Consider the following 25,013-nt stretch of genomic DNA (forward strand, 5'->3'; position numbering starts at 1 on the left):
CACAAAGCGCGCCCACCTATCTGCAAAGGGCTTTCCAAATTCAGGCTGAGGAGCTTACTGGCCTCTTCAGTACGTTGACCATGACCATCTACCCTCTTTTTGGGGCCAGACGACCCCTCCTGGCGATCTCCCCTCCTCTAGACGGGAGACTGGCAGGGAAAGGAGGGAGAAGAGAAGGAAGTCCTCCGCCGCCTCCACACCCACGTCTGGACCTCGGCGCGCGGGAACGGCCGCGAGGGGTCCCTCTTCGGGCCCGGGCCAGCGGGGTGCGCGGGAGCGGGGGGCGCGCGGTGGCTCCGCGCGGGGATGCGCGCGCGCGCCTGCCTCGCCTCCCTCGCCCGCTCCGGTAGCTACGTGCTTTCTTTGTCAATGAGGCGCCGCTCTGAGCTGAAGTAACACTCTCGGCCCGGGAGCCGGGGCCGGAACTGGAACCCAAGCCGGAGCCAGCGCGGGGAGCGGGGCGGAGAGGCAGCAGCCGGCGGCGGGAGGGAGGGTCCCGAGCGCGCCCCGCGGCCGCCAGTGCCCGCTCCTCGCAGCCTCGCCCCCTCATCCCGCGGGAGCCGGCCCCGGGGGTGGGGGCCCCGGGCGGCGCCCGTCCCACCCTCGCAACCCGGGCGCGCCGGCGCGGGGCGACAGGCACCGTGGGAACCCCGGCCGGCTCCCGCCGCGGCTCCATGAGGCCCCGGGCCCTGAGCGGGTGAAGCCGCGGCTCCGCGGAGCCCGCCCCGGGCGCGGCAGGACGAGCGAGCAAGTCGCGCCTCCCGGCGCCCCCGCCCTCCGGCGCCCGGGCCATGGCCGGAGATGCCCGGTGAGGACCGGGGCGCCGAAGGCTGGGCTCCCCGGCGCGGTGCGGAGCGAGGCAGCGGCCTGGATGTGTGAAGCGTCCCCATGGCTCGGCAGGAGGCGAAGCCCCAGGGCCGCAGGGAAGCTGGGCAGGCGGCGCGGAGGCGCAGGGGCCGGGCGGGCAGGGGAGCCGCCGGCGGCCGGGGCGTGAGGGGCTCCGGGCCGGCGCCCGGGCTCCGGGCCGCCGCGTCCCAGGATGCGCCGCCGCCGCCGTCGCCGCCGCCGCTGCCGCCGCTGCTGCTGGGACTCCTGCTGCTGGCGGCCCTCCCCGAGCACTGCCTGGCCGACCCGGGTAAGCACTTGGCGACTGCTTTGCCCCTATGGAGGTTTCTGGAGGAGCCGGGCCGCCCGTCGGGGCCGGCACCTGACGGGGTGGTGGTGGATGGAGAGGTCTTTGCAGCACCGGCGCTAGGATTTTCTCCGCCCTTTGCTGCTGCAACAGCGGGAGAACTGTCAGAAATCTGTCTCCGGGGAAGGCACCGTTGGGCGGGGAAGTAAAAAGAGGTGCATTCGCATCTTCTTTCTGGACAAGTTGCAGATCCTTCCTAGTGGTCCCACAGGCACGCTTCATTTAGATAAAGACATGGTGTGTTAAGACACCTTAAAAGGGATGTGTTTTAGTAGGACACATGTCAGGGTGGAGACATCCACTGTATTTTGGGCTCCCTGTTGGGTGTCCACTTTGTTTTAACTGCATGAAATGGCCAGAGAGTTTTAGGCAATTCCCGTGTCGGCTTCCCAATAGCGTTTCCCCCTACATGTTGACAGGAGACCCGTTTTCTTTTGGGATAGAGGTACCTGAAATAATTGCTTGCATCTTGCAAAGGGATCCAGGCACTGATCAAGTATATAACCCACTGTTTGCAGGAGGATAGTTAAAAATAATCACGCTTGTCTCTTAGACTCCCAAGAACCCCCAAGAAATAGATCTCTGTAATTCCTTGGATGATTTTGAGAAATCTTTTGTAACTCTTTGCGGGGTGGGTGGGTGGGGGGGATTATTCTGCTAATGTGCTTCCAAACTTACTGTGCAGTCAGGAATTGTCTGTGAAATAAGAATGATTACTATGGCACTTGGAAAGGTCAAGCTTTTGTTTGCGATGAAATTCTGTGCTCTTGGTACATTTAATTTATCAAGGAATATAGCTCTCACTTCAGCTAATGTGGTCCTGTAGTTATGTTCTTTTTAGCAAGGACTAATGAAGACTGCTTTTTTCTCAGCATACTCCTTCCTCCAAATTAGATTAAATTTCCTAATTATGAAGGATTTTGAAGGATTTAGATAAGAGAGTTTCAGGTTTAAAATATTGCTTGTCTTCAGCTGCTTAATTCAAAGCCCCCCCCCCCCCCCCCCCACCTTTTGATTCACTTAAAGGGTCCCTGACATGAAGCATCTATGTTTGCAAGATACTGTCCAGGAATTTTTGTGTTATGATTATAGTGGTGACAAAGTTTGGTAATCTTTGGATGTGTGCCTGAGACCCAAGAAAAGCCTTTGAAGAATTTTAGCCCCCAGATTTTATGCCTCTAGCAGTTTTCAGTGATATGTATTTGGTATAATGGTTAAAAGGTAAGTCCTGAGTTAGACACATGCAAATACCCTAGTATTCCTTGGATCAGAAACACACTTTGAGTATTTATTTAAAATAAATCAGATCTTTGGTAGTTTTGTAAACTGTTTATGAGATGTGAATTCCTGGATGTTGTTCATTTGAGTGCATATAGCAAAAACCGTTCAACCATCTGTAATATGTGAAATTTGGATTTTAGGTATTGTTCTCGTTCAGCCTGATGTCACATGATTTCCTCTGATAGGTTTTGAATTTCTCTTCTCCCTTCCGACCTTTGTACATTGACCCTTCTGAACCTCTGTGGCTTTACTTGGCTCTTCTTTCAGACTGCCAGAGCCTGACTTAGGGAACTTTTGATCCATATCTTTTCATTTCAGCCCTGATGTCCTTTTTCTTTTCTCTTTTAGTGTGCTGATCATGGGAACAGTTAGGAAAGGTGCTTTGATTAAAATGATGGTAAAAATCATTAAAATTGATGTTCCCCAAAGCCCTCTGTCTTTCCCTCTCTCATTGGAGTGACTTGTTTCCTTTGTGCTTTTTGGGTGCCCTTTCTGCTGTCACCCTTGATGACTAATTTCCCGTGGTCCAGATCACCTGTGGATCCAGAGTCTACCACTGGGCTCCGTGGGTTCCTGTGGGTTTGCCACTGATTCAGTGCCATGACTTGTCTCTCTCTCAGTGAAAGACTTGAACACTGGCTCCCTGTCCTGCCTCTTATCTGCCTTCATTTGTTCTCTGGATTCCAGTTGAGGCAGCTTCACTGCACGGTGGGTGAGTGCTGGGACTAACTCCAGGCATCCCAAGGGGTTTGTGTCAGGAAGCAGTGTTTGGAGGGAGGCGGGAGAATGGATGGCGCTTTTCTGGGACCTTTGATTTCCAACAACTCGGTTGGGGTACCTTCCAACAACAGGAGTGGTACCTGCTGCAGTTTGGTGCTGCTGCTCACTGCCAAATGTGTCTGATGCCGAGTTGCATGAGAAGCCAGACCCGTGACGTTAAGAGGCCATTAAAAGTGCTAGTTTGCTACAGTCAAGGCATGGCTGTTCCTTGTTTTCTAGGCAAGGCTAAGGCAGACATTTACCCAGGTTGAAAAATGGGTAAATAGATTTGTTTCAGGAAAATGCTGCGGCAGTTGTTCAGAATCTTTGTGTTCTGGGGGCCCAGCAGTGTGTTTCCAGCCTGTCTCCACCCATTCCACCCAAGTGCTTTTGCTTTAAAATTCCTGAGGAATCAGGGCTCCTTCTCTTTGTCCTGTAAAAGGAAAGGCCGTTGGCCCCGGTGTCCTCCCTCAGGCTCTCTCTCCTAACCTCCATCTCCATGGAGCCCTTGCTCCCAGGCTGTAACTTCTGTCTTGGATATGGAAGATGGATGTGGGAAAGAAGTTTCTTTAGAGCAGTGAGCGCTGGCACCCTCTATCCTCTTCTGCTTTCAGGGGCTCCAGGCAGGATGGTAAAGTTCAGACTTGACTTCCCGACCTTCTTAATTACCGATCCTGTGTGCCAGTTGGGTGCAGGTGCAGTGCTCATTCCTTCATGGGACCTTGCCTCTCTGGGCCTCAGTTCTCTGATCTGTAAAATGGGAATAATAGCTCTAACCTCAGTGAGTTAATGAGGATCGAATGAGTTAATACATCTGAAGCATTTAAAACAGTACTTGGTATACATAGTAAGTGTTCAGTGAATGCTAGGTGTTCTTCTAAAATGGCAGATATAAATTTGGAAGCCATTAGCATGGGATTGGATGAGAAACCTAGAGAGTAAGCATAGAGAAGAGGAGTGACCTGAGCAATGAGGCCTGGAAAACTGCAGCATTTGGGAGTACGGGAGAAGAGGGACCAGCGAAAGAGACTGAGAAAGGTTAGATGAGGACTAGCAATGAATGTTGGTATTTGGAGATGTGGACGTGTTTGGTGCCCTCAGAGTAGAGGGGGTGAAGGTCTTACTGCAGTGGGTTCAAGAGAGAAAGGAAGAAGGTAAATCAGAGATTGTAAGAAAGACAACTCTTAACAGCTCCCTGCCCTCTGTGGCTTCTCTCTCCCCAAGTTCACCTCTCCACGCCACAGACCTGCTGAGATCTGTGGTTCAGGTTGTGCAGATTGTTGTGTTAATCCTCAAATCAGTTTTCTAGGTGTGCAGGATGGTTTGGTGTTGATCTGGGTGCATTTCAGGGAGGAGAGATGCAAAGAAAACAAAACAAAACAAAACCCAAAAACAAAACTTCCATGCTGTTATGCCATCTTGGCCCTCTCCCCAAAAAGACAGCTCTTTTGAAGTTTTGTCTATCAAGGAAAGCAGAGTAAGAGAGGAAGTGGGTCAAGAGAGGGTTAAGATGGGATATAATTGCATTATATTTGTACTTTTCATTAAAAAAAATTTTTTTAATGTTTATTTTTGAGAGAGAGAGAGAGAGAGAGAGACAGAGCATGAACAGGGGAGGAGCAGAGAGAGAGAGGGAGACACAGAATCCGAAGCAGGCTCCAGCCTCTGAGCTGTCAGCACAGAGCCCCACGTGGGGCTTGAACTCACAAACTGTGAGTCGGACGCTTAACCGACTGAGCCACCCAGGTGCCCCTGTACTTTTTCATTTTTTAACATTAAAAGGTGTATGGCAAGAGTTTGGTGTTTTTTCCCCCAGATATAGACAATCCAATAAAATATATTTGAGCTTTTTACTCTCAGTATTATTTATTAGTGCTTCAGAGATATTTGCAAGATGTCCTAAACCTCGCCCCCTTTTCTTTCCCCATCCCACACATAAGTAAAGAAGATTTGGGGAACAGTAATGCTCTACTTTTAATATTGACATCAAACAGAAGTCAGATATCCCTGCCCTGCCTCCACACCTGCTCTAAAACTGAACATCCTTATGAAAACTTTGGGATTCTGGATTCTGATGACAACCAGAGAATCTCTCAGAAGTCTACTTCAGTCTTAAATTACTAGAATATGATCTGAGAATATTCAGCATGAATGTGCACGCTTTCTTTTTCATTTTCATTACCCTTCAAGCCTGTATTGTAGTTTTCTTTCTTTCTTTCTTTCTTTCCTTTCCTTTTTTTTTTTTTTTTTTTAAACAAACAACAACTCTACTCTTCTGCAGACAAAAATGAATAGCTGGAATGATCCTAAGTGATTTCTGTTGCTTGACAACATATTACAGAGGATTTGTAAACACACAGAGGGACACATTATTCTAGGTCACTAGATGTCTGCCTTGGATGGTGACTCTCTTTGGGGACTTCAGGACCAAAGGAACAGTTAGCATTCTGGGTATTGTAAGTATCAGTTATTGTAGCTGGAGGGAAGGTAGCAAGTGAGTCACATTGATGTGACAATGTTTATCAACCGCCTGACATATACGAGGCCAAACTCTTCAGCCCATAGTGGAAGTATAGTGCAGAACTGGCCAGGCCTGGCCCCTGCCCTCGAACAGCCTATAGCTAAGGATAAGAAAGCCTTACTCAGTGGGTGGGGTGGCAGGTCAATTAAATACTTCCGTGAATTGGTTCAGGTGGGGCGATGTGGCAAGACATAAAGTATCAGCTTTGTCCAAATAGTCTGTCTCTGCTCAGCTGCACCCTGTGAGGGAATGAGGCCCAGGGTGTCAAAGTTCTGACTTCTCAAGAAAAGCTGTATCGTTATTCAAAATCTTGTTTTCAAATGTCACCAACTAATTCAGATTTTTGAAATGTCATGCTGTACAAAGAAAACACACCCATGAGCCACCACTTTTTTTTTCTTTTTTAAGTCAAGTTTATTAAGGTATAATTTACATACAGTAGAATTCATCCTTTTTAGGTGTACTGCATGATTAGTTTTGACAGAAGTATATAATCATGGATCCACAGCCACAATTTAGATATAGAACATTTCTGTCACCTCCAGAAATTCCCTCCTGCTCCTTTGTAGTCAGTCCTTTCCCCCCTACACATCCAGTCCCTGACAAGCACCAATCTATTCTCTGTCCCTATAATTTTGCTTTTAACTGAGGCTCACATAAATGGAATCATACTGTATGTAACACTTTATGTCTGGCTTCTCTGATTTAGTGTAATGCTCTCGAGAATCACATATGTTACTGCATATATGTATCTCCATTTCTGTACTTTTTTATTGTGATGTACCACAGTTGGCTTATCCATTTACCAGTTGATAGACATTTGGGGTGTTTCCAATTTGGGGCACACAAGTTTCTGTGTGGGCAGTTTTCATTCTCTTGGGTAATTACCTAGGAGTGGGATTTCTGGGTCTTAACATTAGATACGTGTTTAAACTTATAAGAAACTGCCAAATTCTTTTCCAAAGTGGCTTTACAGTTTTGTATTCCCATTAGCAATGCGTGAGTGTTCTGGTTGCTTCTCTGTATCCTCACTGGCACTTGGTTTTGTCACCTTTCTTTTTTTAATTTAAATTCCAGCTATTCCAGTAGTTTCGAGTGGTGTCTTATTATAGTGTTAGTTTGCATTTCTCTAGTTACTAATGATGTTGTGTGTCTTTTCATTTTCTTACTTGCTATCTGTATCTACTTTGAAGTGTCTGTTGAGTCTTTTGCCCATGAAAAAAAATTGGATTATTTGTTTTATTATTATTGAGTCTTGAACTTTTTTTATGTATTCTGGATACAAGTCGTTTATCGGGTATGTTTTTTCGCAAGTATCTTCTCCCAGTCTATGGCCTGTCTTTTCGTTTCATTGACAGTATTTTCCAAGAAGAGAAGTTTTAAATTTTGATTAATTCTAGTTTATCAACTTTTAAAGTTAAGATTTATGGTTGTTGGGGGTGAAGTAGGTGCAAGGGATTAAGAGTTCACTTACCCTGATGAGCACTGAGTAGCGTATAGAAGTGCTGCATTGCTATATCACACACCTGATGGGGCGCCTGGGTGGCGCAGTCGGTTAAGCGTCCGATTTCAGCTCAGGTCACGATCTCGCGGTCCGTGAGTTCGAGCCCCGCGTCGGGCTCTGGGCTGATGGCTCAGAGCCTGGAGCCTCTTTCCGATTCTGTGTCTCCCTCTCTCTCTGCCCCTCCCCCGTTCATGCTCTGTCTCTCTCTGTCTCAAAAATAAATAAACGTTAAAAAAAAAAAAATTTAGAAGTGCTGCATTGCTATATCACACACCTGAAACGAACACAACACTGTGAGTTAACTATGCTGGAATTAAAATAAAATAGACGAAATTAAAGAGCCTTCATTAAAAAAAGAAAAGATTTGTGGTTTTTGTATCTGAGGACAGACATACTTGCCTAACGCAAACCATAAAAGACTCATAAATACAGAGAACAGACTTGAAGGTTGCTGGAGGGACGGTGGGTGGGGAGATGGGCTAAATGGGTGATGGGCATTAAGGAGGGCACTTGCTGGGATGAGCACTGGGTGTTATATGTAAGTGATCAATCCCTGGGTTCTATTCCTGAAACCAGTACTACACTGTATGTAAACTAACTTGAATTTAAATCAATAAATTTTTTAACAAAGGAAAAAAGAATACTTGCCTAACTTAAGGTCACAAACAGCTATGATTTCTTCTAGAAGTTTTATAGTTTTATTTTGACCTTTAGATCTGTGGTCCATTTCATGTTAATTTTTGTATATGATGCAGGGAAAGAGTTGAGGTTAATGTTTTTTTGCATTGGGTGTTTAATTGTTCCAGCACCATTTATTAAAGAGATTATCTTTGCTCCGTTGAATTACCTTGGTACTTTACATGTGCGGGTTTATTTCTGGAGTCTGGTTTGTTCTATTCATGTATACTTTTTTCCTTATGCCAATAAAACACTGTCTTGATTTATCTAGCTCAGGGTTTCTTTCTAGCTCAGCACTCCTGACATTTTAGGCTGGATAATTCTTTGTTGTGGGGGACTGTCCTGTGCCTTGTAGGATGTTTAGTGCCATCTCTGGCCTCAGTAGATGCCAGTAGCTCCCTCTCCTTTCCCAGTTGTAACAACCAAAAAATGTCTTCGGACATTGCTAAGTGGCCCCTGGGGGTAAAATTGCCCCTAGATGAGAGTTCCAGTGCTGTATAGTAAGTCCTGAAATTAGATACTGTGGATCCTCTAAATCTTTTTTTCTTTTTCAAAATCTTTTTGGATATTCTAGTTCTTCTGTTTTTCCATATAGATCTTAGTATCTTTTTGCCAATCTGTATAAAAAAGACTTGCTGGAATTTCTACTGGGATTTCATTGGAGAAGACTGGTATCTTAACAATATTGAATTTTTTGATTCATGAACATATCTCTCTCCATTTATTTAGGTAGTCTTCCTCTTCTTTCATCAATGTCTTATTGTTTTCAGCATATAAATTCTGTACATATGTTTTTCATGTTTTTCATTGGTTTGGGAAGCAGTACTTTAAAAATTCCTTGTTGATATATAGATATATGATTTTTAAAATATTAACTTTGTATCATGTGACCTTTCTAAACTCACTTTAGTTTTAGTAGCTTTCTGTAGAATCTTGGGGATTTTTCTTTATTTCAGATATTTATGCTTTTCATTTTTTTCTCTTGCTTCATTGCACCGGTTAGAACTTCAAGTATACTGTTGGATAGGAATGGGGAGAGTGGACATCCTTGCCTTGATCTCATTCAGCCTTTCACTATTAAGTATGATGTTGGCTGTAGTTTTGTTTTTGTTTTTGTTTTTTGTAGAGGCCCTTTATCAGGTTTAGGAAGTTCCCTTCTATACCCAGTTTGCTGTGAAAAAAAATTTTTTTAATCATAAATGGGTATTGAATTTTGTCAAATGCTTTTCTCTGTTGAAATCACCACAGGGTTTTTCTTTTTCAGTCTGTGAAAAGGCATTAGTTGATTTTAGAATGTTGGGCCAACCTTGTATTCCTGGGATAAACTCCAGCTTAGTCATGATGTATATTCCAGCTGGACCTGATTTTCTGATCTTTTTGTTGGGAATTTATAAAGTCTTATGTTCATGAAGGATATTGATTGGTCTGTAGCTTTGTTTTCGTGATATGTTTTGTCTGGTTTTGGAATAAGGGTAATGCTGGTCTCTAAAATGGTTTGAAAGCAATCTCTCTTCCGTTTTATGGAAGTGTTTGGATAGAATTGGTATTATTTCTCCCCTAAGGCCTATGGTCTTATAGTTGAGATTGAAGATTGCTTAAGGATTTCTTTAGTAAAATAAAAAGTATCAGATACTTCTAGTACATTTCCTCATTCTTCAGGCTAACAGTGGACACTTTCTAGACATTAGGACATTGGTTTGGTTTAAGGTCTAGGGTGAATGGCCTGGGTGAGGCGAAATCATGTTGGATGCACTCAGGAGACCGTTCGCTCCTAGCTGGCTGTTGGCTATTTATCAAGTCACTTCACTTCTCAGAGCTTTAGTTTTCTCATCAGTAAATAAGACCTCAAGATCCACCGTTTTCCCTCCATTCCCCTGGCTGCGTGTTTCTGAGCCCTCAGCAAATGTTTTGGTGGGTTAGACTATTTGTATTTCTTACCTCTTCGTTCATTGGTGGCAAGTCCAGTCAAGGACTCTCATTCTCAAAGGGAAGAGTTTTCCCATATTTTGTAGTCATGGTTCCAACGTGAAGCCTCGATAAATATTGGCTTATCTTTAATTTTCGTCGACTTTTTAAAAATTGTAAAAGTAATATATACTTTATTAAGTTCAAATAATGTGCAAGTTTATGCAGTAAAATGCAAAAGACCCTGTCAGCCCCATTGCTATTCCTAGAGTTGTGTACTGTCAAGCAAACATGATCGATCCTTCCAGATCTTTTTTCAAAGGATATGTATACATATCCTAACTTAATTTTTTAAAGAGGTTAAGGGTATAATATTCAGAATATTTTTCACTTACCACTGTATCATGGCCCTTTTTATTGTCTTTTTAAAAAATGTTTATTTATTTATTTTGAGAGAGAGAGTGCATGAGCATGAGCAGGGGAGGGGCAGAGAGAGAGAGAGAGAAAATAGAGAGAGAGAAAGAGAGAGAGAGAGAGAGAGAGAGAGAGAATCCCAAGCAGGCTCTGTACTGTCAGTGCGGAGCCCATGTGGAGCTTGATTCCATAAGCTGTGAGATCCTGACCTGAACTGAAATCAAGAGTCAGATGCTCAACCAATGGAGCCACCCAGGCACCCCACATGGCCCTTTTTCCATTTTAAATTTGTCACAAGAGAATTTGAACTTCTCCCTGAAACATAGAAAAGCCCTTACTATAAAAGAAAACTTTTAAAAATCACAGATTGGATTCAAACCTACAGAGTTAAAACCTCTCCTTACACCATTTCTCCTATTTTGTCTATTCCTTGGCTTCCTTCCTTGGAAAGAAAAACTTCCACAGATGTTAAGGAAAATCACAAACCCTCTTAAGCATCAAATAGAATAGGGACAAACACTGTGTTTACACCAACTAATGTAGATGTAAATAAGGCCAAGTAGCTGCCTCAAGTGTTTAGCCCAAGGACATCGCTGCACCTGCCATCTGTCCACTCAGGCAAGCCTCTGCCCTAATGCATCCTAACCACGAGAGGGGAATTTGATTTTGATTTTGATTTATATATGTTAAATCTACTCTTAGCTTGAAATAAAATCTCCTGACGTCAGAAACACAAAAATGGCTTTGTTATTTATGCAGTATCAGTAAATAGGAAGGTCTAGAATATTTCTAACTTTACTCTTGTGACGTGAAATACGGAATTAAGTGCCAGAATGATACCAGGACTCCCGGACCTACCCCTCTACCTCTGTTTCTGGTAATGAATGCTGCCTCTCTGTCACTTGTCTTTTTATTTGCCAAATGTCAACAACAAACCAAGGAAGGCTGGAGAAAAATGTGAAGTCTGAGAAGAAAATGTGTTGAAATTAACGTGCAGCTTGTAAGTCCTTGTCTAAAAGAGCTGAGCAAAAATATCTCTAAACCTACATACTTCATTATCAAATAATGAGTCTTTGTTTTGAAAAGAATAGAAGGATCTGGATTATGAGCATTATTTTGAATATAATTAAACTAGATTGAAGTGTATGAAAAAAATCTGTGCCATAGAGCCGTCTCTGGCGGTTTCCTGTTCTTATGTTACAAATACTGGAAGTGAACACACGAATCAACCTGGTAAATCCTACAGAAATGAAACCTTCTGTGTGTGTGTTGGCGGGGGGAGGGGGGGGGAAGGGTTGGAGAATAATTTCTTGTCTTTAGTCCAGCAATAAAAACAGCATTTTAAACAAGCGTTTTTCCAATAGCTAATGTGATATATTTACTTTTCCCTGCAGGGATAATAGTCCCCAGAGTTTGGCATAGCACCTCATAGTTGTTGAAGTTTTTATTTTTTTATTTGAATCTCATATCACTCCTAAGAGAGGGTTGAGGAAGTGATTTGCTAAAGGTCACCCAGTGGTCCAGGGATTTTTACATTGTTCTGTGATTCAGGAATTCTGTGTTATTCTCTGATTGTATGATTACACTATTCTATCATTACCTAGCTACTTAACTAAAACTACCTCAAGTATGGGACCTTTGGCCACAGGGGAGTCTCATGTGACATATTCAGAATAGGAATGAAAATATAATTGGGCCGTGTGGACTATATAATTGATGGAAATAATAGCTAACATTTTTGAGCATTTGCTGTTTGTATCAGCTCATTTGATTTTCACAACAACCCTATGAAGTAGGTCATTAGAATCCCCATGTTTCAGATGAGGAGCCTGAGGCATAGAGTAACTTTACAGTTACTCATCCAGTATCACATGGGTAAGTGTCAGAGGCAGGATTGGAACCCAGGCAGTTCGATCCCTTAGCCCTCACTCAGCTTCATTATATTGCCTTCCTCCACAGTAAGAAGCTGAGTTTACTGGATTTGTGTCTCAGGGACCTAGCGGCCTCTGTCTCTCTCTTTTCCTGCAGGCTGGATCTGTCCTTCTGCCTCTTCCTGTAGACTGGCTTTCTCTGCTTATCCAAAGCTTCTTGATCCCCCTGTAACTAAATCTTCTGGGTGCTTTTGCTCGCTGTGGTGCTCACTGCAGCCAGGATTGGCAAGAATTTTCAGTTTAAGTGCCCACCATCCAGTCACTGTCCCATTTCTGTATTTCCCAGGAGGGCAAATCAGGCTGCTGTCATCTGGCCAATGGAGTCAGGAGTCTACCCCTCATCTGATCAGCAGAGGCCAGAGAAGAAGGGTCAGGTGGTACAAACATGACTTCCTAGGCTGACCCCCTCTTTCAGCCATGCCTATGGTAGAGGGAAGTTTTAAATAAGGTGGTGTGGATAGGGCAAGCTTCCCCAAATCAGTCTCTTCCATAGCAGTGAAAAACCAGGTTCATGTGCTGGTAAGCTGGCTCTGTGAAAAACATTGAGGACAAGTGGCCTGATCTATAGTGTTGGCCGATTTCCATGGTATAAATACTCCCACCATGGCTGATTTCAAGCTATCAGTGTGACAGTGGAGTTGGGAAGAGATGCACACAGTTGGTTCAGCGCCTAAGTGATCCTGTCCATCTGCAAGCTGCATACACTACCCATGCAGTATGCACAGTAAGTGCACGGTGTCTCCAAGAAGTTTAAAGTCTGGGCTTAACAGGCTAACTAACTAGGTGGGTCTGTAGTTATGTAAAAGGAAATACTATTTCAAGGAAGAGAGGGTGGAAGTTAGATTGGGCATGCAGAGCCTAAAATAGCTTGAAGTATGTAGTCCTGAGTGTGCAATGTAGTAGGCACACAGAGATGCTTTCTAAAAAGTTACAGTTCCCTTGCCTGTGATGTCTCACTTGTGACATAGAATTAACCGTTTTCATTGATTTTAAGATGTCAGGCCTCGTTTTCTTGGAGGTGCATGGGTTTTGTTGGCACCAAAAGTGTTTTTCCTTTCAGATGTCAGCAGTTTCTTCTCATTTGGTGTTGTCATTAACGGGCTCCTTTCTTCCATCTTATAAACCTAGAGAGGTGAAGGCCATGTGGTGGCCTATGAGACACCTTCCAGTTGAATAAACACTGTTAGTCTTGATTGGAGGCTTTTCTTTATGATCTTAAGACCATTTCTCAGTTCATGTAATTATGCTGAAAGTCAAGACAGTCTTGTGACAACCACCCTTGACAGCACGTCACATGCCGTCACAGATCTCAAGGCTCGTCTGGTTGGCTCTTTTCCCTTGCACGTCTGCGAGGGGACTGGGAGTCCTGGCTTCTGTATGCTACTTATGGTTCTGCCGACGTTCCTGATCTTTCCTCGTGATGGGACTATGTCACTAACTCTGGCCAGCCCTAACAAAGGGTGGTGCTGGCCACTGGGAGATGGAATGAGGAAGTGTTGGCAACGTAGATCTCCTTCAGACATGGAGTCCCAAGTGTCCTACTGATGGAAGGTCAGTGTCTTTACCTATAAAAATAGCACAGTTAATTTATTCTTTTAATTTCCCAGGGGCTGTAGCGAGAGAAAAATTTGACAAGATTCTTCTTTTATGTTTCACTGGAGATTTGTCCTAGTTTATGGTTATGTTGACTTCTGAATAGGACTAACATTTATGAAACGGCTACTGTTGTGTTAGTCACTGGATCAGAGTTCCATCTTATTTAACCCCCATGATGACACCGTGAGGTAATTCTTGTCTACTTTGTTTGGAGGAAGCAAAGACTGAGAGAACATTTAAGAAATTGACTTGCCTGAGGGCACATTGTTTGTAAGTGGTGAAGATGGGATTTGAAACCAAATCTGACTACAATGTAAATACATTTTCTTCTACACTGTGCTGGCTTTCCCCCCTCAGCTTATCACATTTTCAAGCACACATAAGAGTTGAAGGTACTGTATAGTGAATGGCTGTTACCTACCACCCGGATGATCCAGTTAACATTTTGCTCTATGTTTTTATCATATGTCTTGTCTGTACTTCTTTTTCTTTTTAATCGATTTTTAAAAATTTATTTCATTTTTGAGAGAGAGAGAGAGCAAGCAAGCATGAGCAGGGGAGGGGTAGAGAGAGAGGGAGAGAGAGAATCCCAAGCAGGCTCCATGCTGACAGCATGGAACTCTGCACTGGGCTCGATCTCATGAATCACAAGGTCATGAATTGGACGCTTAACTGACTGAGCCACCCAGGCGCCCCTATTGTCTGTACTTCTTTCCATCCATTAATTCCTCTTTTTTTGATATATTCAAAGTTATCGAAGTTGCAGACATCAGTACATATTGTCCCTAAACACTGCAGCATGCATGCCATTGATTAAACTTCCATATTTATTTTTTATTTTTTTAGGTAATTTTATGTACAGGGAAATATAGAAACCCTAAGTGTACGTTCCTACATTTTGACAAATGCATGCGTCTGTGTAACCCAAATTCTTGTTAGGACTTAGAACATGACCATCACCCTGGGAAATAAGTTCCCTCTTGCCCTCCTGTAGGCAGTCCCCTCCTTCAACACCTTTACCCACCCCAGGCATCACAGTTTGATTTCTTTCACCACGGCTTAGTTTTTTTTTTTCTTTTTAAGATATGAAATTTATTGTCAAATTAGTTTCCATACACCACGGCTTAGTTTTAATACCAGGCAGTCTTAAATAATGATGCCTGTTGTTTCTAAATGGACTCTTCCTGATATGTATTAATTGAGCCATTATTTGTAGAGCAGCTGGTATGTGGCAAGTACTGTGCTGGGTGTGAGGGACATAGCTGGAAGGAAGCAGACATTGGCTCATGGCGGAGAGAGAGACATGGGTCAGCTCCTCATAGGAGTAAGTATACAATTACCTACAGAGGTGAATGCTGTGAAAGGGAAACCCTGGATGCCAGGGAGGCTTAGTGAGTAAGGAGGAGGATGATCAGGGAAGGCTTTCCTGGGGAAGTGAAACTTGAGCCAACATCAGAAGAATGAGTAGGAGATAGCCAGGCAGAGATTTAGAGCAAAGGGAAAGGTGGGCACTGTCTTCTGTGGTGGGAAGAAGTGTGGTTTATTCTGGAACCAGAGAGGAGGGTATGGCTATTGGGCAGGAATCATGAGGATAGTGACTGCTGGACTAGGCAGGAGAGGTGGCAGGGGCACATCACACAGGAGACAGGCCATGAACTCTAGCTTTTATCTTAAGAGGGACGAGAAGCCATTGTGTGACCTTGACATTCAATGGCCCAATCAGTTGGATGAAGAGGAGACATGGACTGTATGCTCTGGAATTATAGCTAAAATTTAATAGTTTTGGCATGAAACTTCCAAGTATTTTTCCAAGCTTATTTATTTATTTTGATAGGGAGAGAGAGTGTGTGTGAAAGTGGGGGAGGGACAGAGAGAGAAGGAGAGAGAGAGTTCCAAGCAGGCTCTGAGCTGTCAGCATAGAGCCTGGACATGGGACTTGAATTGTGAACTGTGAGATCATGACCGAGCCAAAATCGAGAGTCAGATGCTTAACTGATTGAACCACCCAGCTGGTCCATGAAGCCTCATAGTTTTGGGAGAACCCTCATTTACGTTATGAATCCTACACAGGTCTTCAGATTCCTCATGATTTTTTTCCCTCACCTGTTTGCCTGCCCAGGCAGTAACAGCTGCTCAATAAAGATCTTTGGTGCCTCCAGCTCTTGCCTGCCCACTCCTTCCATTCTCACTGCCTCCATTTCATGGTCTCTTTCACTCCTTAACTAAATACCCTCCTCTGCCCACCCCTCCCTGGAAAGGGATCCTGCTAGAGTCACAGTGACTGCATGATCGCTTGAATCCTGGGACAGTTGTCTAATCCCCTTTGCTCTGTTATTCTGTAGAGCCTCCCAACGTAGCCTCTTCCCAAACTTATGGGTTGAACAACCACCTTTGTACCGATGATGTAAAAGGTTCTCTGTTCTGTCCTGAGGTTGAGACTCCTATGTCTCATTGGATACCTCTACCCGTGGCCACCGACACTTCAACATTTCTCCCCCAAAGGAAATTCATCTTCTTTGGAGTCCTGCTCCTCGCCAGTATTTGCAGTTTCAGTGAGTGTGACCAACTACCTTTTCATTGGAGCCAGAAATCTGAGAATCATTCTAGATTGTTTTCTTTTGCTCTTTCCCTTCGTTTACTTGGCCACTAAATCTTGATAGTTGTATTTTTGAATGCTCTTATAATTCTGTCCTTTTTCTCTCTCTGCTGCCTCATTTCAGACCCTCCCTCTTTGTGGTCTGTGTGTTCTTGTCAGAGCCATGCCTCCTAACTGACCACCCTCCTTCTAATCTTGGCCCCTGCTAACCAATCTCATCCTTCAGCCAGAGATTTTTATAAAACATAAATCTACCTAAACCCTTCAGTGGAGTTCAGCTCCATTGCTTAGTGATCTGGGTACTTTATGAATGAGCCACCTCAACCCATACCTGCCACCATAGCTAGGCTCGCAGTTCTCCTAAAGCCTGTTTATGCCCCTTAGGTTTTATTCTTTCTGCCTGAGAAGCACTTCTGAGCCCTGCCTGCTTGGTTGGTGGCTGTACTTCCTTCAGGGCTCAGTCCAAGTCCTGCGTCCTTCAAGTATCCATTCCTGGCATACAGTCTGCTCTCATCCACAGGAGTTAGAAGCCATACTTCCCATTCCTACCCCCTGTACTGTCTGAATGGTCTACTGGTCTGCCTCCTTCATCAGTCTGTGAGCTCCTTAGAGTAGTTCTCTAAAGATAGTCCCAGGTTCACTGGGGTCCTAGAAACTCTTTCACAACAACTATGATCCATGTGCAAAAACTGTTTTCATGATAACTGAGGATACATACTGTTATAGCCATGTCTGTTAGAAGAACCAGTGAAGGGCGCCTGGGTGGCTCAGTTGGTTGAGTGTCTGACTCTTGCCTTTGGCTCAGGTCACTATCTCATGGCCGCATTGGGCTCTGTGCTAGATGTAGAGCCTGCTTAAGATTCATTCTCTCTCTCTCTGTCTCTCTGTCACTCTCTCCCCCATTCCCTCGATCCCTTCCTCCCTCTATTTCTGCCCCTCCCTCCCCTTAAAAAAAAAAAAAAGAAAGGAGAAACAATGAGCTCACTGGCTAGTGAGACAACTTGCTAGAGGAAGAGGGAAGAATATACTACAAAGTCAAGGCAGTTCTAAGGGACAGCCCAGATATGGGCTCCTGAGCTTAGGAAACAGTAAGAGCTATCAGGGCAGGAAGGAATGCCACTTGATTGCTAAAAGGTGATGTGCCTGTGGAATCAGTTTCAGCTCTAAAGATGAAAGTGTGCAGACTTTTAGCTATACACCCTTGAGTTTCAAAGGCTGGGATCACGTTTTATTTGTCTTAACATAGGGTCTTACACATACATAATACGTACAGGATAATTGTGGTGTATATAAAGGAAGGAAGAGAATTTCCTAGGACATTCTCACCATACTCATAAAATCCTGTTCTATTATTTCTGGTCTTAAAACCTTTCTTGACTGTTCTGCCAAAAAATACCTGATGGGGTGGTCCTGGTGGTGGAATGGAGTGCAGGGATCACAGCCCAGAGGGCTGACTTCTGTCTATAGATGTGTTTTCAAAAATTAAACACTTGTCAAACAAAAATAAGAATCACTTAAAACTTGGGAGCTTTTCCATAAAAATTAGGATTCCTAGGTTCTCTTGAAATGATTAGAAGGTTGATCACGCCGGTAAAATAAATTACATTCTTGCATGGCCACAATTAGCTAAAGTTGAATAGTGGCATCTCCTTTAGATGGGGCATCTGTCACAAGCCCCATCCTCTCCCACTGAAATCACATATCGACCGAGATGGGTTAACTCTGGTAACAATCCAGTACTCAAATCTGTAATGGCTCAAAGCCATAGAGTTTTATTATTCACTCACGTAAAGACCAAATGAGTGTACCTGATTGGCGGGAGCTCTCTACCAAGCAGTGATTTGGCGACCCAGAATCCTTCCTTTGTGATTTTGCCATCTTCAATCTGTGGCTTCCAAGGCTGCTGGGCTTGTCTGCATCCAGCCAATGGAAGGGGACGAGAAAGGGAAACAGGTCCAAAGGGGCTATGCATCATCCTGTTCACTTTTCTTTTTTTTTTTTTTTTTAATTTTTTTTTTCAACGTTTATTTATTTTTGGGACAGAGAGAGACAGATCATGAACGGGGGAGGGGCAGAGAGAGAGGGAGACACAGAATCGGAAACAGGCTCCAGGCTCTGAGCCATCAGCCCAGAGCCTGACGCGGGGCTCGAACTCACAGACCGCGAGATCGTGACCTGGCTGAAGTCGGACGCCCAACCGACTGCGCCACCCGGGCGCCCCATCCTGTTCACTTTTCAAGGGTGAGGGCTCCATCACTGGGCCACACCTACCTGCAGAAAGAGGCTGGGAAATGTAGTACAAGAATGGGCCCAGAAGGAAAAGAAAACAGGTTTGGTGAACAGCCAGCTAGTATCTGATCCAACTCATTTATTTAACTTTCTTGGCCCCTTTAGGCATTTGAGTTTGCAATCCCTAGAGAATAAAGAACCCTGGGGTCAAGTCACTATAATGTCAGCTCCAGCAGGACAGGGGCTTAATCTGTTTTGGTCACTGCTGTATATGCAGTGCCTCGCACACAGTAGGTGTTCAACAAATCTTTGTTGATTATATGAATGAATCCCCCTCTGCTCTGAGCAGAATGATATATAACTAGATGATAATAGCTACCATTTACTTAGTGCTTATTATATGCTTAATTCTGTTAGTAGGCCTGGTGCTGCCTCAGGGAAAGAGTGCTAAGATTTGGTCAGTAATGATAGCTACAGGATTAGAAAGAAGGGTGGATGTGAGAATTTCTTTTTCTCTTGTCTCCCACTTTCAATGTTTTTCTGGGATTCCCTCTATCAATATACTGATGAAAAAATTTAATATATTGGTTGATGGTTAGGGGACAAGATCAGTTATTTTCAACTCTGTAGTTTTGGTAGACAGATGGTTGCTACTTAAAGTAAGATTTTCCTTTCTATATGCAACAAATTCCAATTGTATTGTACTCATTTGTACCTAAATGGATCGTGATCCATTTCTTAAAGGGGCTGCTGAGGGGGCAGCAGCTCACCTGCAGTGTCTGTATCTCTCAGACTCTGCTGGAGCCCCTTTCCTAGAAAACCGCCCCTAAGAAAATGGAGGAACATAGGGAAAATAGAAATGTGTAAACACATACCCCAAAGCGTAGATCATTCAGGTATTTACAGAAGTATTGTGAGAAGAAAAGGGTTAATGGGGTGGTGCTGGCAGGATTTCTGAGAAGTTGGGTTGATCTGGGGGAGGACCTTGAATCAGTCTTTAAAAGGAGGAGTTTGACTTGAGTGTTTTCCAGCCACAGTGGGAAACTCAGGAAAGCCTGAGTGAGGGAGAGTGAAGGGGACTCAGTTAAACTGACTTAATTCTTTTTGCTCCCTTTGCCTCACCAATAAGCACTCACTTTCTCTCTTTTTGTCTCTTTTAAGAGCTTTAAGTAATGAATTAATGCTTAGTTTTAGGCTTTCTCTCCCCTTTCTAAATTTCATCATAATTTCTTTAAAAGTTGAAACATTTTTTTCCTATTTAAAATGTGATCACAAGGCAACCTTAAAAAATATATTTATTTTTTACAAGGCAACCTTTTAACAATGAGGGGCACCTGGGTGGCTTAGTTCATTGATTGTCCAACCCTTGATTTCAGTTCAGGTTATGATCTCACAGTTTGTGCACTGACAGCATGGAGCCTGCTTGGGATTCTCTCTCTCCCTCTGTCTCTGCCCCTCCGCACGCTTGTGCTCGCTTGCTCTCTCTCTCTCAATAATAATAATAATAATATTAAAGGAAAGTTTTGAAAGGAGGAAAACCTCACTTATAGATTCCCTGCATTAATGCCTCAATTCGTATCTGGTTGGAAACTAAAAGTTCCAATATGATAGTCGGCTGTTAAATACTAATGTTAGGGCAGCATCCTCTCTACACCAGATGACTTTTTACCAGTCTACGGTGAGATAAGTTTAGGGGCTAAAGGTGTAGAAACATAGCAGTTAGACACTGTGGGACATCAGGTGTGTGTGGTTGCTGAATTTGCCCCACAGATGGGGAACTAGACCAGTTTGGGTGGGATTGAACCTACATGGTGAGTTGCAGATGCGATGAGCTGTAGGTGATGGACTAGAAAGTGAAAACCAACCAACCGGTGAACCAGCTAACAAAGACACAGTGCACTAGTCCTTTGCCATGGATAGTACTCTACACTGCTTGCTCATCTGTTATCACTTACTCTTCTATTCATAGCCAAGTTAGAAGAAGAAGAAGAAAAATCACCCATAATCCCAGCAACCGAACTGTTCTTAGGATTGTTGTCTTTCCGGACATCCCTTTGCTTCGAATGCCTTTTACAAATATAATTGTAACCATAATCCATCGTGGTTTCTGAATCTTTAAATGCAGACTTTTAGTTGACATTATGGGGAGATTTTTGTGATTCATCTATAGTCTGAATTAAAGATTTAGTAATCACTTAAGTCTCCTAATTGTCTCTTTTTAAAGGAATTTTCAGATCTTTCAGCTCCAATTAGTGTTTATAACACCCCGAGATTTTTGTGTTTTTTGAGCGGGAGGGAGAGGAGAAGAGAGTATTTTTCTTCTCGGTTCTAAATGTTTTTGGTTTATTGTCATGCAGGCAAGAACTGCTAAGAAATAATTCAAGCATGTTGTGTTCACCTTTTCAGTATTCTACTCTCATTAATCCCAAGGGTTACAGAAGATGCAGTTTTTGTCCTCTATTTTCTCTGTTCAGGTGAGGTTAAATTCTCACAAGTCACCAAGCTTACCTGGTGGTTGAGACGCCAGGCGGTGAGCTGGCCATCTGGTGAAATGGACATCACCTCCCACAAATAGGTATCTCCCATGGTGGAATGCCATCCCGAGGGCCATCCTTCTGAATCCCCCTGGCTCTGTCCACTGCCCACAGGCCATCTGTTCTCCCCCACCCCAGGGTTTATTTTGGCTTTGCATGCTGATGTATGATCAGATCTCTTCTGAGTCACCTGTGCCCACCTTGGTCTTTTTTTTTTTTTTTTTTAATCTTTTCCATCTTTGGAAATGGTTCCAAATTGTACTCACTCAGTTTTATGAACTCAGAATAACAAAGATGAAGAAGGAAGGGGGATATCGCCATGTTTTGTCATAGGCTTTGGCACCCCATCTCCTCTTTGTTGTGGCTCATCTGCCTGTGGGCTCAGCTTTTTGGCTTACAGCATCATTAAGCCTGCCCTTGCTGGAAAGAGCTAACCCCATTCATGCTCATAGGAAACCGATTTTTGATTCTTCACTAGTTCATTGCTTATCTCAAGCCATCTTTAAGAAGGATGTTTAATAATCTGTTCTGAATTTAGTAATAACTAATAGATAATTTCTATTATTCTGACACCATGTCATATTTTGACAATAATTTTGACAGTCTTGCTGGCTTCTGGCCTTTTCGGTATAGCACTTCTTTTTTTTTTTTTTTTTTTTTTTTTTTTTTATTATTGTCAATTTTTTTTTTTTTTTTTTTTAATGAAATTTATTGTCAAATTGGTTTCCATACAACACCCAGTGCTCGTCCCAAAAGGTGCCCTCCTCAATACCCATCACCCTCCCTCCACTCCCTCCCACCCCCCATCAACCCTCAGTTTGTTCTCAGTTTGTTTTTTTTTTTTTTAATTTTTTTTTTTCAATGTTTTTTTTTTTTTTTTTTTTTTTTTTTTTATTATATGAAATTTATTGTCAAATTGGTTTCCATACAACACCCAGTGCTCATCCCAAAAGGTGCCCTCCTCAATACCCATCACCCACCCTCTCCTCCCTCCCACCCCCCATCAACCCTCAGTTTGTTCTCAGTTTTTAACAGTCTCTTATGCTTTGGCTCTCTCCCACTCTAACCTCTTTTTTTTCTTTTTTCCTCCCCCTCCCCCATGGGTTCCTGCCAAGTTTCTCAGGCTCCACATAAGAGTGAAACCATATGGTATCTGTCTTTCTCTGTACGGCTTATTTCACTTAGCATCACACTCTCCAGTTCCATCCACGTTGCTACAAAAGGCCATATTTCATTTTTTCTCATTGCCACGTAGTATTCCATTGTGTATATAAACCACAATTTCTTTATCCATTCATCAGTTGATGGACATTTAGGCTCTTTCCATAATTTGGCTATTGTTGAGAGTGCTGCTATGAACATTGGGGTACAAGTGCCCCTATGCATCAGTACTCCTGTATCCCTTGGATAAATTCCTAGCAGTGCTATTGCTGGGTCATAGGGTAGGTCTATTTTTAATTTTCTGAGGAACCTCCACACTGCTTTCCAGAGCGGCTGCACCAATTTGCATTCCCACCAACAGTGCAAGAGGGTTCCCGTTTCTCCACATCCTCTCCAGCATCTATAGTCTCCTGATTTGTTCATTTTGGCCACTCTGACTGGCGTGAGGTGATACCTGAGTGTGGTTTTGATTTGTATTTCCCTGATAAGGAGCGACGCTGAACATCTTTTCATGTGCCTGTTGGCCATCCGGATGTCTTCTTTAGAGAAGTGTCTATTCATGTTTTCTGCCCATTTCTTCACTGGGTTATTTGTTTTTCGGGTGTGGAGTTTGGTGAGCTCTTTATAGATTCTGGATACTAGCCCTTTGTCCGATATGTCATTTGCAAATATCTTTTCCCATTCCGTTGGTTGCCTTTTAGTTTTGTTGGTTGTTTCCTTTGCTGTGCAGAAGCTTTTTATCTTCATAAGGTCCCAGTAATTCACTTTTGCTTTTAATTCCCTTGCCTTTGGGGATGTGTCGAGGAAGAGATTGCTACGGCTGAGGTCAGAGAGGTCTTTTCCTGCTTTCTCCTCTAAGGTTTTGATGGTTTCCTGTCTCACATTCAGGTCCTTTATCCATTTTGAATTTATTTTTGTGAATGGTGTGAGGAAGTGGTCTAGTTTCAACCTTCTGCATGTTGCTGTCCAGTTCTCCCAGCACCATTTGTTAAAGAGGCTGTCTTTTTTCCATTGGATGTTCTTTCCTGCTTTGTCAAAGATGAGTTGGCCATACGTTTGTGGGTCTAGTTCTGGGGTTTCTATTCTATTCCATTGGTCTATGTGTCTGTTTTTGTGCCAATACCATGCTGTCTTGATGATGACAGCTTTGTAGTAGAGGCTAAAGTCTGGGATTGTGATGCCTCCTGCTTTGGTCTTCTTCTTCAAAATTCCTTTGGCTATTCGGGGCCTTTTGTGGTTCCATATGAATTTTAGGATTGCTTGTTCTAGTTTCGAGAAGAATGCTGGTGCAATTTTGATTGGGATTGCATTGAATGTGTAGATCGCTTTGGGTAGTATTGACATTTTGACAATATTTATTTTTCCAATCCATGAGCAGGGAATGTCTTTCCATTTCTTTAAATCTTCTTCCATTTCCTTCATAAGCTTTCTATAGTTTTCAGCATACAGATCCTTTACATCTTTGGTTAGATTTATTCCTAGGTATTTTATGCTTCTTGGTGCAATTGTGAATGGGATCAGTTTCTTTATTTGTCTTTCTGTTGCTTCATTGTTAGTGTATAAGAATGCAACTGATTTCTGTACATTGATTTTGTATCCTGCGACTTTGCTGAATTCATGTATCAATTCTAGCAGACTTTTGGTGGAGTCTATCGGATTTTCCATGTATAATATCATGTCATCTGCAAAAAGCGAAAGCTTGACTTCATCTTTGCCAATTTTGATGCCTTTGATTTCCTTTTGTTGTCTGATTGCTGATGCTAGAACTTCCAGCACTATGTTAAACAACAGCGGTGAGAGTGGGCATCCCTGTCGTGTTCCTGATCTCAGGGAAAAAGCTCTCAGTTTTTCCCCATTGAGGATGATGCTAGCTGTGGGCTTCTCATAAATGGCTTTTATGATCTTTAAGTATGTTCCTTCTATCCCGACTTTCTCAAGGGTTTTTATTAAGAAAGGGTGCTGGATTTTGTCGAAGGCCTTTTCTGCATCGATTGACAGGATCATATGGTTCTTCTCTTTTTTTTTGTTAATGTGGTGTATCACGTTGATTGATTTGCGAATGTTGAACCAGCCCTGCATCCCAGGGATGAATCCCACTTGATCATGGTGAATAATTCTTTTTATATGCCGTTGAATTCGATTTGCTAGTATCTTATTGAGAATTTTTGCATCCATATTCATCAGGGATATTGGCCGGTAGTTCTCTTTTTTTACTGGGTCTCTGTCTGGTTTAGGAATCAAAGTAATACTGGCTTCATAGAATGAGTCTGGAAGTTTTCCTTCCCTTTCTATTTCTTGGAATAGCTTGAGAAGGATAGGTATTATCTCTGCTTTAAACGTCTGGTAGAACTCCCCTGGGAAGCCATCTGGTCCTGGACTCTTATTTGTTGGGAGATTTTTGATAACTGATTCAATTTCTTCGCTGGTTATGGGTCTGTTCAAGCTTTCTATTTCCTCCTGATTGAGTTTTGGAAGAGTGTGGGTGTTCAGGAATTTGTCCATTTCTTCCAGGTTGTCCAATTTGTTGGCATATAATTTTTCATAGTATTCCCTGATAATTGTTTGTATCTCTGAGGGATTGGTTGTAATAATTCCATTTTCATTCATGATTTTATCTATTTGGGTCATCTCCCTTTTCTTTTTGAGAAGCCTTGCTAGAGGTTTGTCAATTTTGTTTATTTTTTCAAAAAACCAACTCTTGGTTTCGTTGAT

The 25,013-nt window shown here is 43.2% G+C and overlaps 1 protein-coding gene across 2 annotated transcripts in view; it reads left to right on the plus strand.

Annotated features, from left to right (window-relative positions):
• Window positions 1-267: 267 nt before the first annotated feature.
• The window catches only part of KIAA1549L (KIAA1549 like), a 276,580-nt gene continuing 251,834 nt past the window's right edge, over window positions 268-25,013 (plus strand). For both annotated transcript variants that reach the window (XM_045484908.1, XM_045484909.1), the window contains exon 1: window positions 268-1,135. In XM_045484908.1, the coding sequence (XP_045340864.1) occupies window positions 889-1,135 (247 nt within the window). In that variant the 5' untranslated portion in view covers window positions 268-888. The remainder of the gene's footprint in view (window positions 1,136-25,013) is intronic.

This window comes from Leopardus geoffroyi, chromosome D1 (assembly GCF_018350155.1).
Source record: "Leopardus geoffroyi isolate Oge1 chromosome D1, O.geoffroyi_Oge1_pat1.0, whole genome shotgun sequence".
NCBI classification, from domain to species: Eukaryota; Metazoa; Chordata; class Mammalia; order Carnivora; family Felidae; genus Leopardus; species Leopardus geoffroyi.